The sequence below is a fragment of the Triticum aestivum genome, chromosome 3A (assembly GCF_018294505.1).
Source record: "Triticum aestivum cultivar Chinese Spring chromosome 3A, IWGSC CS RefSeq v2.1, whole genome shotgun sequence".
Classification (NCBI taxonomy): domain Eukaryota; kingdom Viridiplantae; phylum Streptophyta; class Magnoliopsida; order Poales; family Poaceae; genus Triticum; species Triticum aestivum.
The window spans coordinates 308,530,796-308,549,498 of record NC_057800.1 but is presented as its reverse complement, the minus strand read 5'-3'; the positions used below and the strand labels follow the sequence as shown (position 1 = coordinate 308,549,498).

The 18,703-nt window shown below is 44.2% G+C and overlaps 1 protein-coding gene across 1 annotated transcript; it reads left to right on the top strand.

Annotated features, from left to right (window-relative positions):
• Positions 1–9,238: 9,238 nt before the first annotated feature.
• On the top strand, positions 9,239–16,189 carry LOC123061222 (fimbrin-2). Its single transcript, XM_044484219.1, has 13 exons — positions 9,239–9,488; positions 9,571–10,100; positions 10,198–10,369; positions 11,053–11,091; positions 11,196–11,264; positions 11,370–11,486; positions 11,839–12,053; positions 12,943–13,098; positions 13,186–13,385; positions 13,726–13,883; positions 14,957–15,053; positions 15,320–15,411; positions 15,728–16,189. The coding sequence occupies exons 1-13, from the start codon at positions 9,402–9,404 to the stop codon at positions 15,899–15,901; spliced, it is 2,106 nt and encodes a 701-aa protein (XP_044340154.1). The 5' UTR covers positions 9,239–9,401; the 3' UTR covers positions 15,902–16,189.
• Positions 16,190–18,703: the final 2,514 nt, after the last annotated feature.

Below are 18,703 nucleotides of genomic sequence, written 5' to 3'. Positions count from 1 at the left end.
CACGTCGCGGGCCGCGTCCGAGGCCAGACCGTTTCGGCCTCGGGCACGGGCACCACGCCCGCACCCAACGCCCGACCCGCAAGGCCTCTGTGCCACAAACAACGGGGCCCACCCCCCTGTGAACGAAAACGAAATAAAAAAATAATACTAATTAAATTAATTTTAAAAAAATGAATTAATAAATAATAATTAAAATTAATTAAAATGATAATTAATTAATTGATTAAAGGATTAATTAAATTAATTAATCTTGATTAGATTAACCTAATTACTAGTTAACTTAATTAACCCCCTGATTAGACTAATCAATCAATGACATGAGGGTCCCACACATAGTTGACCCAGTCAACCGCTCAGTTGACTGCTGACATCAGCATGATGTCATGCTGACGTCATCTTTTACTATTTTGGATAATGTTGAATTAAAATATTTAAACTAGTCCTAAAAATGATTTAAATCTTTTAAAATTAATATAAAATAAACCGTAGCTCAGATGAAAATACTTTCTACATGAAAGTTGCTCACAACGACGAGACGAATCCGGATACGCAGCCCGTTCGTCCGCCACGCATCCCTAGCATAGCGAACACGCAACTTTTCCCCTCTGATTCATTTGTCCGAAAACGCGAAACACAGGGGTTATTTTCCCGGATGTTTCCCCCTTTCGCCGGTACCACGTACTGCTGCGTTAGGGCACACCTAGCACCGCGTATTGCCATGTTACGCTTTGTGATGCTTTGATTGCTCTGTTATTTATCGTGTTCCCTCTCCACTACTTCTTTCCGGTAGACCCCAAGACTGCTGGCGACCCCTAGTACGACTACGGAGTTGACGACCACTCTCTCTTGCCAGAGCAACCAGGCAAGCCCCCCCCCTTGATCACCAGATATCGCCTATTCTTCTCTATACTGCTTGCATTAGAGTAGTGTAGCATGTTACTGCTTTCCGTTATTCCTATCCTGATGCATAGCCTATCCTTGCTACTACTGTTGTTACCATTACCTGATATCCTACTGCTTAGTATAGGATGCTAGCGTTCCATCAGTGGCCCTACACTCTTGTCCGTCTGCCGTGCTATACTACTGGGCCGTGATCACTTCGGGAAGTGATCATGGGCATATACTATATACTTTACACAGTTACATTACATGTGGTACTGTTCGGAGTTGGGGGCTGAAGGGGCAGGTGGCTCCATCCCGGTAGAGGTGGGCCTGGGTTCCCGATGGCCCCCGACTGTTACTTTGAGGCGGAGCGACAGGGCAGGTTGAGACCACCTAGGAGAGAGGTGGGCCTGGCCCTGGTCGGTGTTCGCAGATACTTAACATGTTTAACGAGATCTTGGTATTTGATCTGAGTCTGGCTACTAGCCTATACGCACTAACCATCTACGCGGGGACAGTTATGGGCACTCGACGTCGTGGTATCAGCCGAAGCCTTCGTGACGTCAGCAACGGAGCGGCATGCGCTGGATTGGACTGGAACGCCTACTAGGCTAGGTCTGCTTCCGGCCGCCCATGCAACATGCAGGTGTGCTAAGGGCGATGGGCCTAGACCCCTGGGCGCTTAGGTTTAGACCGGCGTGCTGACCTCTCTGTTGGTCTAGGTGGGGCTGCGACGTGTTGATCTTCCGAGGCCGGTCATGACCCAGAAAAGTGTGTCCGGCCAAATGGGATCGAGCGTGTTGGGTTATGTGGTGCACCCCTGCAGGGAAGTTAATCTATTCGAATAGTCGTGATCTTCGGTAACAGGATGACTTGGAGTTGTACCTTGACCTTATGACAACTAGAACTGGATACTTAATAAAACACACCCTTCCAAGTGTCAGATACAACCGATGGTCGCTCTCTCACAGGGCGACGAGGGGAGGATCATCGGTTAGGATTATGCTATACGATGCTACTTGATGCTACTTGGTGAACTTATCATCTACTCTCTCCTACATGCTGCAAGATGGAGGTGGCCAGAAGCGTAGTCTTCGATAGGATTAGTTATCCCCCTCTTATTCTGGCATTCTACAGTTCAGTCCACATATGATACCCTTATTCTATTTGATACCCATGCATATGTAGTGTAGCTCCTTGCTTGTGAGTACTTTGGATGAGTACTCACAGTTGCTTTCTCCCCCTTCTCCCCATTTCCTTTCTTTCTGGTTGTCGCAACCAGATGCTGGAGTCCAGGAGCCAGACGCCACCATTGATGACGAGTACTACTATTTGGGAGGTGCCTACTACTATGTGCAGCCTGTTGACGGCGTCCAGGAGTAGTTTAGGAGGATCCCAGGCAGGAGGCCTGCGCCTCTTTCGATCTGTATCCCAGTTTGTGTTAGCCTTCTTAAGGCAAACTTGTTTAACTTATGTCTGTACTCAGATATTGTTGCTTCCGCTGACTCGTCTATGATCGAGCTCTTGTATTCGAGCCTTCGAGGCCGCTGGCTTGTAATATGATGCTTATATGACTTATTTTATTTGTAGAGTTGTGTTGTGATATCTTCCCGTGAGTCCCTGATCTTGATCGTACACGTTTGCGTGTATGATTAGTGTACGGTCAAATCGGGGGCGTCACATTTATAGTCTTGCCGAGCTGATTCTCAACCTCATTTTGAAACTCTTTGAAATTTTCAAAAGTTTCCGACTTGTGCCTCATCAAATAGATATATCCATATCTACTCAAGTCATCGGTAAAAGTCACGAAGTACTGATAGCCACCTCTGGCAGTTGTGCTCATTGGACCACACACATCACTATTTATAAGTCCCAATAGCTCGGATGCCCTCTCGCAACTCCTTGCGAAAGGAGTCTTAGTCATCTTGCCGAGCAAGCATGATTCGCATGTCTCGAATGACTCAAAGTCAGACGAAGTTAGGAGCCCATCATCATGGAGCTTCTTCATGCGTTTCAGACTAATGTGTCCAAGCCGCAATGCCAGAAGTACGTCAGATTTATCTCATTAGGCTTATGCCTCTTGACATTCACGTTATAGACTGATTCCTGTTCTAGATTCAATATAAATAGCCCATCAACAATGGGTGCATAGCCATGGAACATACCATTCAAATAAATCGAACAACCATTGTCCTTTAAATTAAATTCGTAACCCTGACTCATCAAGCATGAGGCAGAAATAATGTTCCGACTAAGTGCAGGATGTAATAACAATTATTCAATTCCAAAATAAATCTAGAAGGAAGCTGGAGCTGCATCATGCTGACCTCCAATGCAGCAACTCTTGCTTTGTTGCCGACCCTGATATCAATCCCCCCTTGTGCCACGCCTAGTTCTTACCAGCCCCTGCATCGAGTTGCAAATATGAACAACCGATCCGGTATCAAATACCCAAGAGCTACTAGGTATGTCAGCAAGGTAAATGTCTATAACATATGCAACAAGTGTACCTTTGCCTGAAGCAGCATTCTCGGCCTTCTTGCCATTCTCTGCAAGCCACTTGCTACAGTTCCTCTTCCAGTGACCAGAGTAATGATAGCAAATGGTCTTCGAGTTCGGTGCAAACTTCGGTGCAGCGGCGAAGGTTACCGTCTCCGTGCCCTTTGCCTTAGCCTTTTTCTTGGACCAACTCTTCTTGAACTTAGTCGATTTCTGCACCATCAACACTTGATGTGTGCCTTTCTTAATATCCTGCTCTACCACTTTTGAGCATCCCATGCAATTCAGTGAGCTTCTTATCCATACCATGCATATGATAGTTCGAGATGAACGTCCCATAGCTGGGCGGAAGAGAACCCAGAACTGCATCAGTAGCCAGCTCATCCAAGAGCGGGAAGCCCAAACGATCCAAAGCTTGCACATATCCGATCATCTTGATCACATGTGGGCTTAGTGGATCACCTTCCTTCAGCTTGCAATCCATGAAGGATCGCCAGACGTTGAACCTTTCGGTCCTAGCCTGTGTCTGAAACATGCTCTTGAGACTTTCGATCATATCGTAAGCCTCAACATTTTCAAAATGTTGTTGCAAATCGGGCTCCATACAAGCCAGCATCAGACAGCTGATCTCCGTTGATTCATCAACGAGTTTCTGGTAGGCATTCTTAGTTGTGGCACTAGCATTATCGGCAGGTTCCTCTGGAAGTGGATCCTCTAGAACTTGTTCCTTTTATCATGCTTGAGAACAATTCTCAGATTTCTATACCAGGTGGTAAAGTTTGTTCCATTCAGTTTATCATTTTCCAGAATTGATTTCAATGCAAAGTTGGGTTGAGCAGGTGGTGCCATTGATCTACAACACAAAATATGCAATCACTAAGCAATGTGTTTATGTAGAGTAATTCAAGCCTTAAATATAAATACTCCCACTGAAGTTGACATCCCTCTGCAAACTCTCAGTGATTCAGGATCCGACTAGCACATGCGACTAGTGAGCTTTAGCATCACTGCTAGACAACATGCCTATCCGGTAAGCAACTTCTTGCTAATCATGTCTCTATACGACTCCTGTCGGTCGGGAAGGTATCTCATACCCCGGCCCCCAACCTTCTTTGCCACAAGGCCCGAAACCGTTTTGATAGCCTTGTCAAGTTAACCTGATGCGGTGCATGTCCATGTCCGACACGAACCCTTCAGTTCAAGGACACCTAGCAGCACCCCAATTTTATGAGCCCACTACTAGACGTACTTGATGTGCGAAGGTGAAACATCAGGAATGGCAATTCACTTGATATTAACGAGGGATCTTTCTACCATTCTAACATGCATAGAAACAAAGAAGCATAACAATCACAAATAAACACATATTGTGAAATAGTCTGACTCCTTCTTGGACGTTCTTCCAGGTCGGCTCCAACTCCGATGACCATCTAGGAACTCCATCTTTGTTTGTCACGCCGGGATGCCAAGCTACCAACCTAATCTCTATAATCCAACTACTACAACTAGTAATGAATTTTACATAGAGTCACAAGTCGACACACAAGTCGTTATACATTATAATGACAGCACTTTGGCTCCTGCTGGCTGACAAACATGACACGCAGGCCATGTATAATTTACACACATGCATCACATACACATGAGCCATACTATTCACATCAAACCATGCAAAATAAAGTTATGCATAGAATCGCATTCTACCGGTTTGAGTGATCATGTACGAAATACAAGGCGCTATGCACACGGAGGTCCTGCTAGCTGGTTAGCGGGCGGGGTTCGAAGGGGCAACGCCCCTCGTTGGTGCGGGCAGCGTGCGACGTTTTTGGAAATCACATATCATATTTGAACTCCGATCACGCCGAATTTTCCGATCTGAACGATCTCATCGATCATCGTGAGTCCTATTCGGATTTACGTTTCACGGTTAACCCCGATGGCGGATACCGATCGATAGGGGTAGGTTGTGTCACGACCTCATCGACCCCGATCAATAGAAAACATAGCCACATCGATCCCCATGTGCAGTTGATCTCATCAACCGTGCACACAACCAATCTTATCAACGACAACAGATCTCATCTGCCACCTCCACATATCTAATATGCATATGATCTGAGTCCAAATCCTATAGAAGAGGCTCTGATACCACTGTAGGGTTATATGGTATGGTGCGTCGACTGCAAACTAAAATTTTCCTATGTGCAGAACAACCAAGAACATGCTACGGGAGATGGATCACAGTTCGTTACCACTAGACGCGCAGTGCCGTGCAGCGAAAGAAGAGTTGGTTCATCGCGTCCGCGTGGATCGTCTCCTCCTTGTTCGATCTCCCTTGAACAGCCGGGCACCGGATCCCACGTACAAGTTCGCCGAAGCGGCGCAGGTGCACCACCTCTAATGGTATCCGCGCGTGCAGGAGGAACGTCGTGCGGTGGACTGCTGGGTCCGATCACACAACTGGCGGCGAGTGGAGGTGTCTATTCGCAGCACATGCAAACCCTAGTGACAGCGCCGAAGTGATCAGCCGCATGAGTGTGCCGCACCCCCACTTTATATAGGCGTCCGTCACGGGCTCAACACTTGGGCCTCGCAAGGACCCTAAAGCCCATAAGTCTACTCAGCCAGAATCCGAACACAGCTCGGATCACATCCTACAAGTGTCCTCGGATCCGACCTCGTAGGTTGCTTCCCTTAAGCGCGCAACCCCTTAGGTTCAAGCCGGCTTGGTCGCAGTTCAGATCACCTCCGAACTGCACGGTTAGTAGCGGCCCCTAGCAAGGCATGTCGAACACCAAGCAGACTATGAATCTAGTTAGGTGAACCTGCACATCATACTTTCATTCCTTTTGCCACACAATATATGTTGTCGGGCTCAAGGCGAGTCTGTCATCCTTGTGTTAGCCCGACCTCTTTCTCCTTCCAGTGATGCCGACCACAAACCAGATTATCTCATAATCCTTGCCGCATGGCCATGCTTATCCTGGTCGGATCACACGAGGGGCCCAGAGTATATCTCTCCTGATCGGAGGGGCAAATCCCGTCTTGCTCGACCATGTCTCACAGCATGGGTCTGGACAAGCCCGAAACCTACCTTTGTAACTACCCAATCACGGAGTAGCATTTGGTTGGCCCAAAGCAAGTCTGTCACCATCCCGAGTACATGCTCTAGCTCAGGTCTTAGGACATAGAACGTATGTTGTATTAGAGACTCACAGATGACATATCGCTGCGTCTCATAGTTGGGTCTGTCCGACTCAGACCTTATCTTGACTCGGATCTGACTACGCCGAATTCGACCAGATCCTTCCAAGTACATATTATCGGTTAGCATCCAATGCCCCATGGCTAGTGAGACCAAGCCATCGACCGTGTCATATGCTAGTCTAGTCGGCTACGCGTCCACACAGCCCTTTCGACTAGGGACCTTTTAGGACGTTCATCATACAATGCATAGTTCCACAAACAAGTCACGTACTTACTGATACACATCATTGATAATGTCCAAGGACTATAAACACATAGGAAATATCATCATACATGATTTCCTCTAGGGCATATCTCCAACAGTGGTGACCAAAGGTCAATTGTAGTGTGGGGTTTGTTTGGTATGATGATGAATGTGTATGCAAAATTTGTGGCCATATGGATGAGCGTAGGTGGTGCTTCATGTCTAAGCTGAAATTTTGGCCAAAAACTTTGGGAGTTTGGTGTGGTGGAATTTGATGAATTTTGGGTGGTAGTGGTGTTTTGTCATGGTTTATCACCATGACAAATTTGAGAGAAAATGGATGAGTGCGAAATATACTTCCTTCACAAGGTGGGCGTGTGGATGCAAGCTTTGGAAAATTATGGAGGGAGTTATGGTGGTTGGGTAATGATCGAAATTTATGGATAGGCTTTATGTGTATGGATGATTGTCTGTGATTTTTTTAGCTTCATAGGGTGAGGGCACAATGCACTTGCTTCATAGGTCAAAAGATTTGGTAGAAACTCTAGATGGATGCTCTGGTCAAAATTTAACTTAAGTGTGTGGCTTTTTGATGGAAATGGTGAAGAGATTTGCATGACCTTACAAATATTTTGGGGATTTGTGGTGCAAGAGAGAATGGGTGTCGAGTGCAAACCTGGTCTTTAGGGTTTAAATAAAAAATGACAATTAGGGTTTTGGACGCAAAACCCTAAGTCAAAGTAACCAGAAAATTTACTTATCCTCACATAAACACAAGAGTGCTAATAAATCCAAGAACACCAAAAGAAAAAGATAGAAGCCAAATCTAGAAAAAGAATTTTCCAGGAGTGAAAAATCTAGGGTGTTACATAAGCACGCGGTTGAAGGCATGGTGGCACCAAGTGGACAACCTAGTCGCACTTAGAGACGACCTCCGTGCCACAAAGGCCAAACACAATGACGCTGAAACCATCCTTATCCATGAAGAACCTTGAAGATGAGGAAGTTCCTGATCCTGAAATGACACGTAAAGCTGGAACCAGCGTTAAGGACACAAGGAATCGAAAGCGCACGGGGACAATCAGACCTAAAAACCCCAAGGGAGAAGGAAGATAACAAAGGAGCAACAGAGCGGAGAAGCGTCCAGCCTCCCACAATAGCAAGCGGGCTCAAGAACAAAAAAACGAAGAACAAAGAACCACCAAGAGGAGCTGCAACCAAGAGAAGAGAAAAGAAAAAAGGATGGCGAGCGGGAAGAAGAGGCGCAGAGGAAACCAAATGCAACAAACACCCTGAAAGAGGGAGAAAACATCACGAGCATCGTAGTGAAGAAGCAACCCACCTCGAACATCACTAACGTCAATAGAAGGCACGAAAAGCCAACGGGCGCCGGACGCCGCCGATGGCAAACAAAGCACCAACACAGAGAAAGCTTGAAGAAGCCCTCGCAGTATGAAAAGAGAACGGTGTGAGGGGCAAGTAGGGGAAAAGAAGACCACCATCCATTATATACCAAGAACACCCCCACGCACCACAACAAACTGACATACCACATCGAGCACCCACCCGCCAACGCCCACCAACCCAGGACACACCGGGACGAGGGCAACGGGGCATCCCGAGCGAGAAATAAGCCTGAGTAGGGGAACCAAACAACCGGGTGGCTAGGCCGCCCGAGCAAGCGCCTCTCGACCATGCGAGACAGCTCGTGCGATGCGAGGCCAACACACAGAGTTGTCCAGCATGCACGCATGCACAGTCGGGCAGGGCAACTGAACAATTGGATGGGCAGTGAGTCGGAGCAGGCACCTCTTGAACGCCCGAGGTGACACGCACGCTGTAAGGCCAAGGCCATTGAGCCGTCCGGGACGCGCACGCATAGCTGGGCATGCCCCATGCATGAGCTTCACACGACCAAAGCAGCCCGATAGGGTGCAAATGACGTTGTCCCTACCGAGTACGCACGGGCATACTGGTCTCGCCCGAGCGAACTACCCGACGGGGGGCCAATGATGCTGACCAACAAAAACATCTCATAATCGCGTCATTAGAGGTACAATTATCTTCAAGCTCAATCTAGAGGACAATCAAGGGCATTTTGATCATTTCAGCATGTTTCAGCAGCCGCCGCAGCCGTAGCAGCACAACTGCAAAAGGACTGCATTTGGACCCCAACCTTAGCCACAGCTTGCAAGAGCATTAGCTGGAATCTCAATTAGTGACATCCCCCCAGTAGCCACTGTAGCGTGAGAGTGAGTGGTACCCAACCTCCTCTCCTGGTACTTCCACTTTCACGAACAGCAACGGTCGGGGACCAGCTCGCTGGACCCTGCCAGGCAGTGAACCGCAAAGATTTGAATCCCCTCCGCTGCTCTGTCCACTCTCTCATCAAGGCTCCACACTTTCTTTCTATTGGACTGGGACCCTCCTTAATCATCCACCCCATCCTTTCCTTTAGTTTGAACCAACGCTCCACCTCAGACACTGGCCACCGTCTCGACTCGCGCATCCCACCTAACACCGCCCGCGGACTGGGAGCTGCCGCCGCCGCCGCGGAGCAGGGGACTCGATGGGATTCGACGGGCTGGTCGTCGTGTCCGACCCTTACCTGCAGCGCCGCTTCACGCAGGCGGACCTCCGCGCGCTCCAGGCACAGGTACGCGCGCGCTCTCTGCCCTTCATCTTCCTTCGCGCTGGCGGTGGTGTTTGTGACTGCGTTTTTCGATCTTGTTCGGCAGTACGCGGGGCTGCGGGACACGGCGCCCACCGGCAGGCTGCGGCTGCGGGACCTCCCCGCCGCGCTGACCGGCCTGGGGAGCCCCACCGCTATGGCCGCCGGTAAAGGGGAAGCGCTGCGCGGGGACGCCGGGAAAGAGAACAGCTCGCCGCCCGAGCGGGCGCTCACGGACGAGGAGTGGTCCTCCGTGCTCACGGCTGTCTCCCGCGCCGACGAGAAACCGCAGCTCGACGTCAACTTTGAGCTCTTCCTGCGCGTCTACGCCGAGATGCAGCTGCGGCTCAAGGGCGGGAAGAAGGCGCGCGAGCGCGACGGCGGCCAAGGCATTAAGCGCTCCTCCTCCTCGTCTGCCGCCTTCCTCACGGCGTCCACCACCACGCTGCTGCACACCATCAGCGAATCTGAGAAGGCTTCCTACGTGGGCCACATCAATGCCTACCTCGCCGAGGATCCGTTCCTCAAGAACGCGCTGCCCGTCGATCCGGCCACCAACCAGCTCTTCCACCTCACTAAAGACGGCGTGTTGCTATGGTGCGCTCCTCGCCATTCGGATTTGTGCTTTCGATCCACTGATTATTATTATTTTTGCTCTGATCTGGTTCCAATCCTTTTCGGCTTTTTGGTCCAGTAAGCTCATCAACTTGGCCGTTCCGGGGACCATCGACGAGCGTGCTATCAACACCAAGAGGCTGCTTAACTTGTGGGAGAAAAACGAGAACCACACCCTCTGTCTCAACTCTGCCAAGGCCATCGGCTGCACTGTTGTCAATATCGGCACGCAGGATCTCGCAGAGGGGAGGGTATGACTCTCCCTGTTTCTATTTTTCTTGCTTTTTTGTGACCTCATCGCATTACATGATATTCAGAGTAAAGGTGACTTTCAGTCCGTTCTTTTTACTTGGGTACTTGTTCATTCGGATGTTGTTGAGGAACACAGTGGAGTTAAGTCCATGTGATGTACACGACTGTAAAGCACCCTGTGTTGGTTCTCTCTACTTTTGTTGCTTTATACATGCACTTACTGGTGGTTATCATTGGAACACGATGGAACGATTATTTATATATCGAAAAAGTGGCGAGGGGTAACCCATGGTTGATTCGATTGCTCCTGTGCCCTTTTGTTATGACTGACAAGATAGTTGAAATTTGCGGCAAACTTACTGTGAAAGAATAAATCAAGTTCAGTCCGTGTCACACTGATAATTTGGCACACATGACATGCTTCATGTCCTCCAGTGCACCACTACATTCTACTTCAGGATACAGAAATACTTGGCATACCTCTGTGTTCTTATTTATTGCCATTGAACTTATTTATACTATGTTTCTATACCCCAGTGCACCATCTACTTAATTGTTTGTTCAGATCTAAGCTCTGATTCTAGCATGTATTGTTCATTTGTAGTTTTATCTTTTCACTCTTTTTTTACATGAAGAATTCTTGTATAATGAGCTTACCAAAGCTTTCTCTTACTGCTTGCAGCCTCATCTTATCCTAGGGCTGATATCTCAGATTATCAAGGTAACTTCATATCTTTGTTACATTTGTCTATATGTGTGGGCAACATTGTGTCTGTTTTATGTATGATACTATCTGTGATAACGTGTTGTTACAATGACTACCAGATACAACTATTGGCAGATGTAAACCTGAAGAGCACACCTCAGTTGGTCGAATTGGTTCAAGACAGCCAGGTAGTCCTAATTTCAGTTCATTATAATGCACTTTGGAGACTATTTGGTATGTGTAATATGCTAGTGAGAGTAACACACTGTCAATGGTTTCATGTAAAATTGCAGGAGATGGAGGAGCTTATGAGCCTTTCTCCTGAAAAAATACTACTAAGGTGGATGAACTTTCAGCTGAAGAAAGGAGGTTTCCAGAGAACAGTAACAAATTTTTCATCGGATATAAAAGTATGCTCATGTTAGCTGCTAGACCCCTTACACATTTAAATATTTAACACATAAATGCAATTTCGCAAGCTGTGCTACATATGTTCCAAAAACTATATAACTGAGCTATTTCACTTCTCTTTCAACTAAGTTCTTATGGTTTTAATAATCACCATAACTTTCAAATACTTTTGCCCTTCACCATTGATCTCGTTTTTGATTCTTGACTTGAAATTCTATCTGGTCAAGGGGAGTATACACTAAGAATGTTAATAAATGACGAAGATCAATCCATCTATCATGTTTTTTAGTTCGAACTGTGGTCCTGTATGAGGAATTAATATTTATTTACCTTGGTCACATGAAAACCCAGGACAGTGAGGCATATGCTTGCTTGTTAAATGTCCTGGCTCCAGAATGCAGTGCTAAACCATCGCCAATGTCAGTAAAAGATCTTCTTCATAGAGCAAGATTAGTTCTTGAGCATGCAGATAGGATGGGCTGCAAAAGATATCTGGCCCCGAAAGACATAGTTGATGGTTTACAAAATCTAAATCTCGCCTTTGTGGCTCATATTTTTCAAAAAAGGTATGTATTATGAGCACCCCTTCAGCTCAGAATTTATATACTAAGGTACAATTTGTTGAAGAATTCACATTTGCATTGATGTTTATCGCATTGGGATACCGAAGGCCAATTTTTTTCTAATAACTGCTGTTAGCATGTGATAGTTCTTCATCCTGTAGATTTGCTTTTATTTAGTCCTTGCTATCTGCTACTGTTCTTGGTAACATACTATGACATTCACTTAAAAAACAACATCTTGTGCAAACTGGTATCATTATGTTGTTAACGTTCTCTCACCTGTCCACCACTAGTTCCCAGGAAAACTCTCAACTCTGAAGTTTTCCTTTTATTGCTGAGAATGAAGGTGAAACAATGTTTGTAGGGAACAGTCAGACATCAGAAGACAATAGAACCATTTTTTCTTTTTATTTTTCTCGTTGATTGAACTATGTGTGCTCCTACAAATAAGAGATTGTTTTGTTACCATTCACATGACATAATATTTTGTGCATGAGAATGAGACCCACACAAAGATTTCGAGAGAAGAGCCCGTTTGCTTGCAGAAGTTTCCCTAGCACAGAAAAGGATTGTGAAGAATCAATATACAGTCGTCCTTGTGCAAGACAACTGAGCAAGCTGAGCACGGCAAACATTGTAACTAGATCATGTACAAATATTCCTGGCCAGTAAAACCATATGTAGTACCCTGTCGCCGCTGTAGATGTGCTATTATTATGGGCCTATTCAGCAAATACTTTCGTCATATCTCTTAACTAGGGAGCAGCATTGATTACCAGTACTACAGCTAGATACACATGCTACAGAAGCCTAAATGAAAATCTGATGCTTGTACTTGGTAGTGCACTGTTTTGACAGTCTAAACTCTATAATTGTAGTCCTTTTTTTGCAGGAATGGGTTGTCGAAACAAATGAAGCAAGTTTCGTTTGTGGATGGAGTATCTGATGATGCTCAAGTTTCAAGGGAAGAGAGGTCATTTAGGCTATGGATTAACAGCCTTGGAATTTCTACATATATAAACAATGTATTCGAAGATCTTAGAAATGGGTAGGCCATACCTCTCATCGTCTATAGCTAACTCTTCTGTTAAAATGAAGCTGATTCTATCTTTCATATTTCCTTGTGGGACGATAGATGGGTGCTCCTTGAGGTCATGGATAAGGTTGCTCCTGGTTCAGTTAATTGGAAGTTTGCAAACCGACCCCCAATAAAACTTCCATTCAGAAAAGTTGAAAACTGTAATCAACTTCTGAAGATAGGAAAGGAAATAAAATTTTCCTTGGTGAATATTGCTGGTCATGATATTGTGCAAGGAAACAAGAAATTGATATTAGGTAAGTGGTTTTTTCACTCAGATGCAAATAATAAAATGTACTTAAGTTTTGCACATAACTAGGAGGTGAGCAAATGTACTTAGATGTAACATACCAATTGGGCCATTATTTATACAAATAATCATGCCTTCAGAGATTAGTAAATTTATAATAATCAACTAAATATTCATGATGTGTTAATTTTTGGTTGATTAACTGGTTTTGCTGAAGAGAAATTTCAAAATATCAATGTACCATTGTTGTTTTGTACAATTCTTTTGCACACACAGTATTCAATTTAACTTTCCAGTTGATCATACGATGACAAGGCAAACTCCCCCCCCCCCTCCCTCCCCGACAGCTTTTCTCTGGCAATTGATGCGGTACAACATACTACAACTGTTGAAGAATCTTAGATTTCATTCGAATGGGAAGGAGATCACAGATAATGACATACTATTATGGGCTAACAAAAAGGTTAAGGATTCTGGAAGACAGTCTCAAATGGGAAGTTTCAAGGTTTGTATACTTCAATATATTTTATTAATGCACATCATGCTTTGAAAATATCGTATCATTTTACAGTCTGCCAAGTTGCATTATCATTTCTTTATGTGAGTTTCCTGCAGAATATTCTTCATTACAACGATCTCGTTGTATAATTTACAGATATAAATATGCACTCATAATATATACATATTCTAATCAGGGTAGTCAATTGAATTATGTGCTTGGGATGAGTTACAGTTTGTTATTAAAGTAGTATGAAGGCATGAACTAAATTGCCGCATGCACTTATGCTATCTTGTCTAAGTTAGGTCCTCTCATAAATCCAGAATAATCTCGAGAGTGGAGTTTTGGTGTTTCTCGAAAATTTTGAAGTATTACAAATTCTGAAAAAAATGTACATGAACATAGAGATGTATACTAGATTCCTGTAAAATTTCATGATGAAAGAAGCTTTGGTGTGAGCTGCACAAAAAAAAACTGACTTTTATTAGTGAATAGTTCATGTGGTAGAAATACATGATTTTTTCTGTGTAAATCTTATCATCATGAAAATTTACAGAAATGTAGTATACCTCCCTAGGTTCATTTGTAGATTTTTCAGATATTTTTGAAACTTGAAAATACAATTTTTGATATTTTTCAAAAAAAGAGCTCCAACAGGCATTTCCGAATAATCTCCTACTGTTCACTTACGCTATATTTCTAACTTAGGTTCTATCATAAATCCAGAATAATCTCCTACTCCCTCCGTTTAGTATTATAAGATGTTCGGATGTATGTAGACATGTTATTATGTGTTTGTTCACTCATTTCAGTCTGTATGTAGTCCATATTGAAATATCCAAAATGTCTTATAATTCGGATTTATGATAGACCATCTTATAACTTGGAACAGAGGGAGTACATTTCAATAATGTAACTGTGAAGTGTAATAATGCTAGTCTGAAGGGCCACTATTTGCATGAGGAACTACTGTCACTATCACTTCTAACAATATGTCAAGCATCAGTGTCCATATCGCTGTATCTTCCACTAATTTGCTGTTCAGGGTTTGTACGATAAACCACAAGTACTAATTGCAGGATAGAAGCCTTTCAAGTGGCATATTTTTTGTCAACTTACTAAGTGCTGTGGAGCCTCGCGTTGTGAATTGGAGCCTTGTAACCAAAGGAGAAAAAGGTTGGATGTCTCATGTCTCTTGAGTCCGAAAATCTCCTATCCAATTTTCAATTAAGAAATGCTAGTGCATAGAAATTCAGTATGTCTTGTTTTATTATGAAAGTATATACCATTTCCCCTTGCATTATATCCTCATAGTGATAGGCAACACATTATAGACACACTTATTTATATCGCCAGTGTTATTTGCAGATCACTTAGATTTACTAGTACTGTGTATGCTTTTCAGAGCTTGTTAACTAAAATTTTATATGGTTCCGGCACAGATGAAGAAAAACAAATGAATGCTTCCTACATCATCTCTGTGGCTAGAAAGCTTGGTTGCTCCATCTTCTTGCTGCCAGAGGATATAACGGAGGTGAGGCATTTGATTGAATTCTTGGAAGCCAAAACTAGTTTCATACAGTGTTACTTGTAGATTAAGTTTGTCAATGTTTATTACTCCCTCCGACCCTGAATCATCAGCTGTAAGTAAGCTGAATTACACCAATGTTGGGAGTTAAGCATATATTGCATTTTTTAAAGAAAAACTAGAAACTAGATCATTTTGGTGGTGTGATGCCCCGCTTGCTAGCCTATCCAAGCAGCCTCAAGTAGTGCGCCATGTTGGACCATATTCTCTTGTGATATCAACTAATTAACATTTGCAATATGATTTTGGCAATTTGTCTCAGGTCAACCAGAAGATGATGCTGACTTTGACAGCAAGCATCATGTATTGGCATTTGAAAAGGCCAACATCATATTCACTGGACCCTGACAACAGTAGTTTGTGTGAGACAAGTTCTATCTCAACTTCAGATGACTCCGCATCTGAATCATCAATTGATGATAGCGGAACTAGATAGATGAAATTGCATGGTCTGACTGCTACTTCAGGACTCAAGATTCTATATTCTTGATTCTTTGCTATAAATTGGAGAGCAGACGCATTCAAGAATGAAGGGGAGAATGGTGAAAGAGTTTTGTTTGTTTCATTTGAGGTTCTGTAGTGTGCAAATTGATTTGGTGAGTAATGTACAACATCCTGTAAATATTGACACAGGTAGCAAGTATATGTAACATCATATAGTGGCAGTTGTTTATTCAAAATCCAACCACATTGATTAGTTTGTTGAGCAATTTTGCTCAGGCGACGCCGGTGACTCATGTAGTAATTTTTGGCAATGATTTAAATTGCTATGTCACTTTGTGTTGCTATCCTAGCTACAACCGTTATAGCGCCAAATAGTTGCACTATTTTGGCATGGCTTGCTACTAGCTATAGCTGAAGCTATTACCTAATTAGTGTACAACGACAGAAAATACGTAGCATGCAATCATTTATACATGTAAATTTAATCCAAAATGATCACATATGTGTAACTAAATAACATTAGAAAACAACACCTAATCTTTCTTGGGAGATTGTTTTACCTTGGAGCTTTGGCCTACTGGCGACTCTCACCAACACTCATTATGACTCAACTTGGAAATAAAATAAATCACCTACTCATATGTTAATTAGTTAAATGGATTCTCTTTATTCCTTACTTTGCTAGTGTTTTTTTGTAAGGATTTGTTTTTCTGGTTCTTACATTGTAAATACTATTGTAAATAACTTCCATGGTAGATCGCGATATTTAACATGGCTATAGCTCAAACCTCCCTGTGATGCCGCATAAAAAGCTATTTAAAACCTTGATTTTGGAGAGAATCTTAAAATGAGTTTGCAGGGCTGAAGCCCATCCTCTCGTTCCGCCACGAGGACAACACTGACAACCTGGGGATAAAGGTTCCTCGGGCTTTGGGTGTCACCAAGACTGGTGGTGCGGTGAGATATGTCTTCATTTCTTGGAGTGCTTGCTCGGCCATAGGTGTCCAATTGAATGGCCTAGATCTTTCGAGAAGCTTCATGCGCATTCTACGCAAGATGTCAAACGTCTTTGCCACATCTTCAAGGAGGGTGGACTTGTCTGTTGTTTCACAGTGAGATCGTCGATGTAGGCCTCCACGTTGTGGCCTATCATTGAATTCATCGTGATGCGCATCGCTTGCTGGTAAATGGGCCGGCATTCTTCATGCTGAAAAGGCATGCAAATGTAGCAGAACGTCCCCACTAGGTTTCGGCATGCAAATGTAGCAGAACGTCCCCACTGGGGTGATGAACGTTGTTTGTTCTTCATCCTTTTTTGCCATGCAAATTTGTTGGTAACCTAAATACACATCCAAAAAGCACAACACATCACACCTCACACTAGAATCAATGATCTGATCTATGTGGGGAAGAGGATACTGATCTTTGGGGCACGCCTGGTTGAGGTCGCTGAAGTTAATGCACATCCGCGTTTTCCCATTTGCTTTAGGGAACACCACAAGATTGGTGATCCAGTCAGGATGGATTACTTCTTGGATAAAGTCGACTTTCTGAAGCCGCTCTACTTGATCTCATTAAATTTTTGTTGCTTGGGCACCTAACGATGTACCTTTTTGCTTGATTGATCATGCACATGGAACACAAAAAAAGCGGTGTTCGATCACCTCCCTCGTGACCCCAGGCATATTTGATGGTTGCCATGTAAATATGTCGGCATTTGCCTGAAGGAAGGCGACAAGGGCACGCCATCATTGATGAGCATGATGGTTGCCGCATACATCCTTTTGGCACATAACACGACATTCAGGAACAGTGATCAATCCCCATGGTGAGATAAGCATAATGCGAGGCCACCATGAATTTGGCAAGTGGTAGGCATCCAAGCATTACGTTTTACGGGATCAAACTCGGCCACAACAAAGTCGATGGCCTACATCCAGAAGTTATTGGAGTCGCCTGCCCGAGGGGCATGGAATGGTTGGGTGTAACGCCAAGAAAATGTTGCGTCGGGCACAGACGCTCGAGCGGTATCTACATCTTCTTCAGGATGCTAGGTTTGAGAAGGTTCAGACTCGCACCTCGTCCAACAACATCTTTCTCACCGGGATGTTGGCGACCGTGGGGGAGACCACCAATGGGAGCTTCCTGATCGATGATGTGCTCGGTGTTGTCAAACTAGATAGGGACATCTGACCACATAAGCGGTCGCGAGGACCCCACCCCTGAGTGACGGAGTCGTATCCAAAAAATCTCAGGTAGGTGGTCCCGAGCTAGTAGTCTTGACACGATGGTAATAGGGGAACATGCTTTTATCCAGGTTTGGGTTCTCCTTATTTAACCCTACATCTTGCTTGGTTTGTATTGATTTGAGATGGAGTACAAAAGTATAAGTGATCTACTAGAAGATCGCTGTGTGTCTAGATGATCTGATGATCTAAGTTGTGAGATGATCTATCGACTAATCTGGTCTCGGCTTACATAAGTTACTGGAGGCCTAGGATTACAAGAGTCCTAGTCGATTACGTCGGTGGAGATTAGTCCTCCACGGATATAGTCCTTGTCTTGAATGACAGGGCTTCTCGATTTTCCTTGTAGATTGCCATGGGACACCCAAAGTGGCCTAATACGTCTCAAACATATCTCTATTTTTTTTATTGTTTTATGCTATTATAATATCACTTATGTATACTTTTTATAGTATTTTAGTATTATTTTATAGGCTAACCTATTAATATAGTGCCTAGTGCCAATTGTTGTTCTTTGCATGTTTTTTATTTTACAGAAAATCAATATC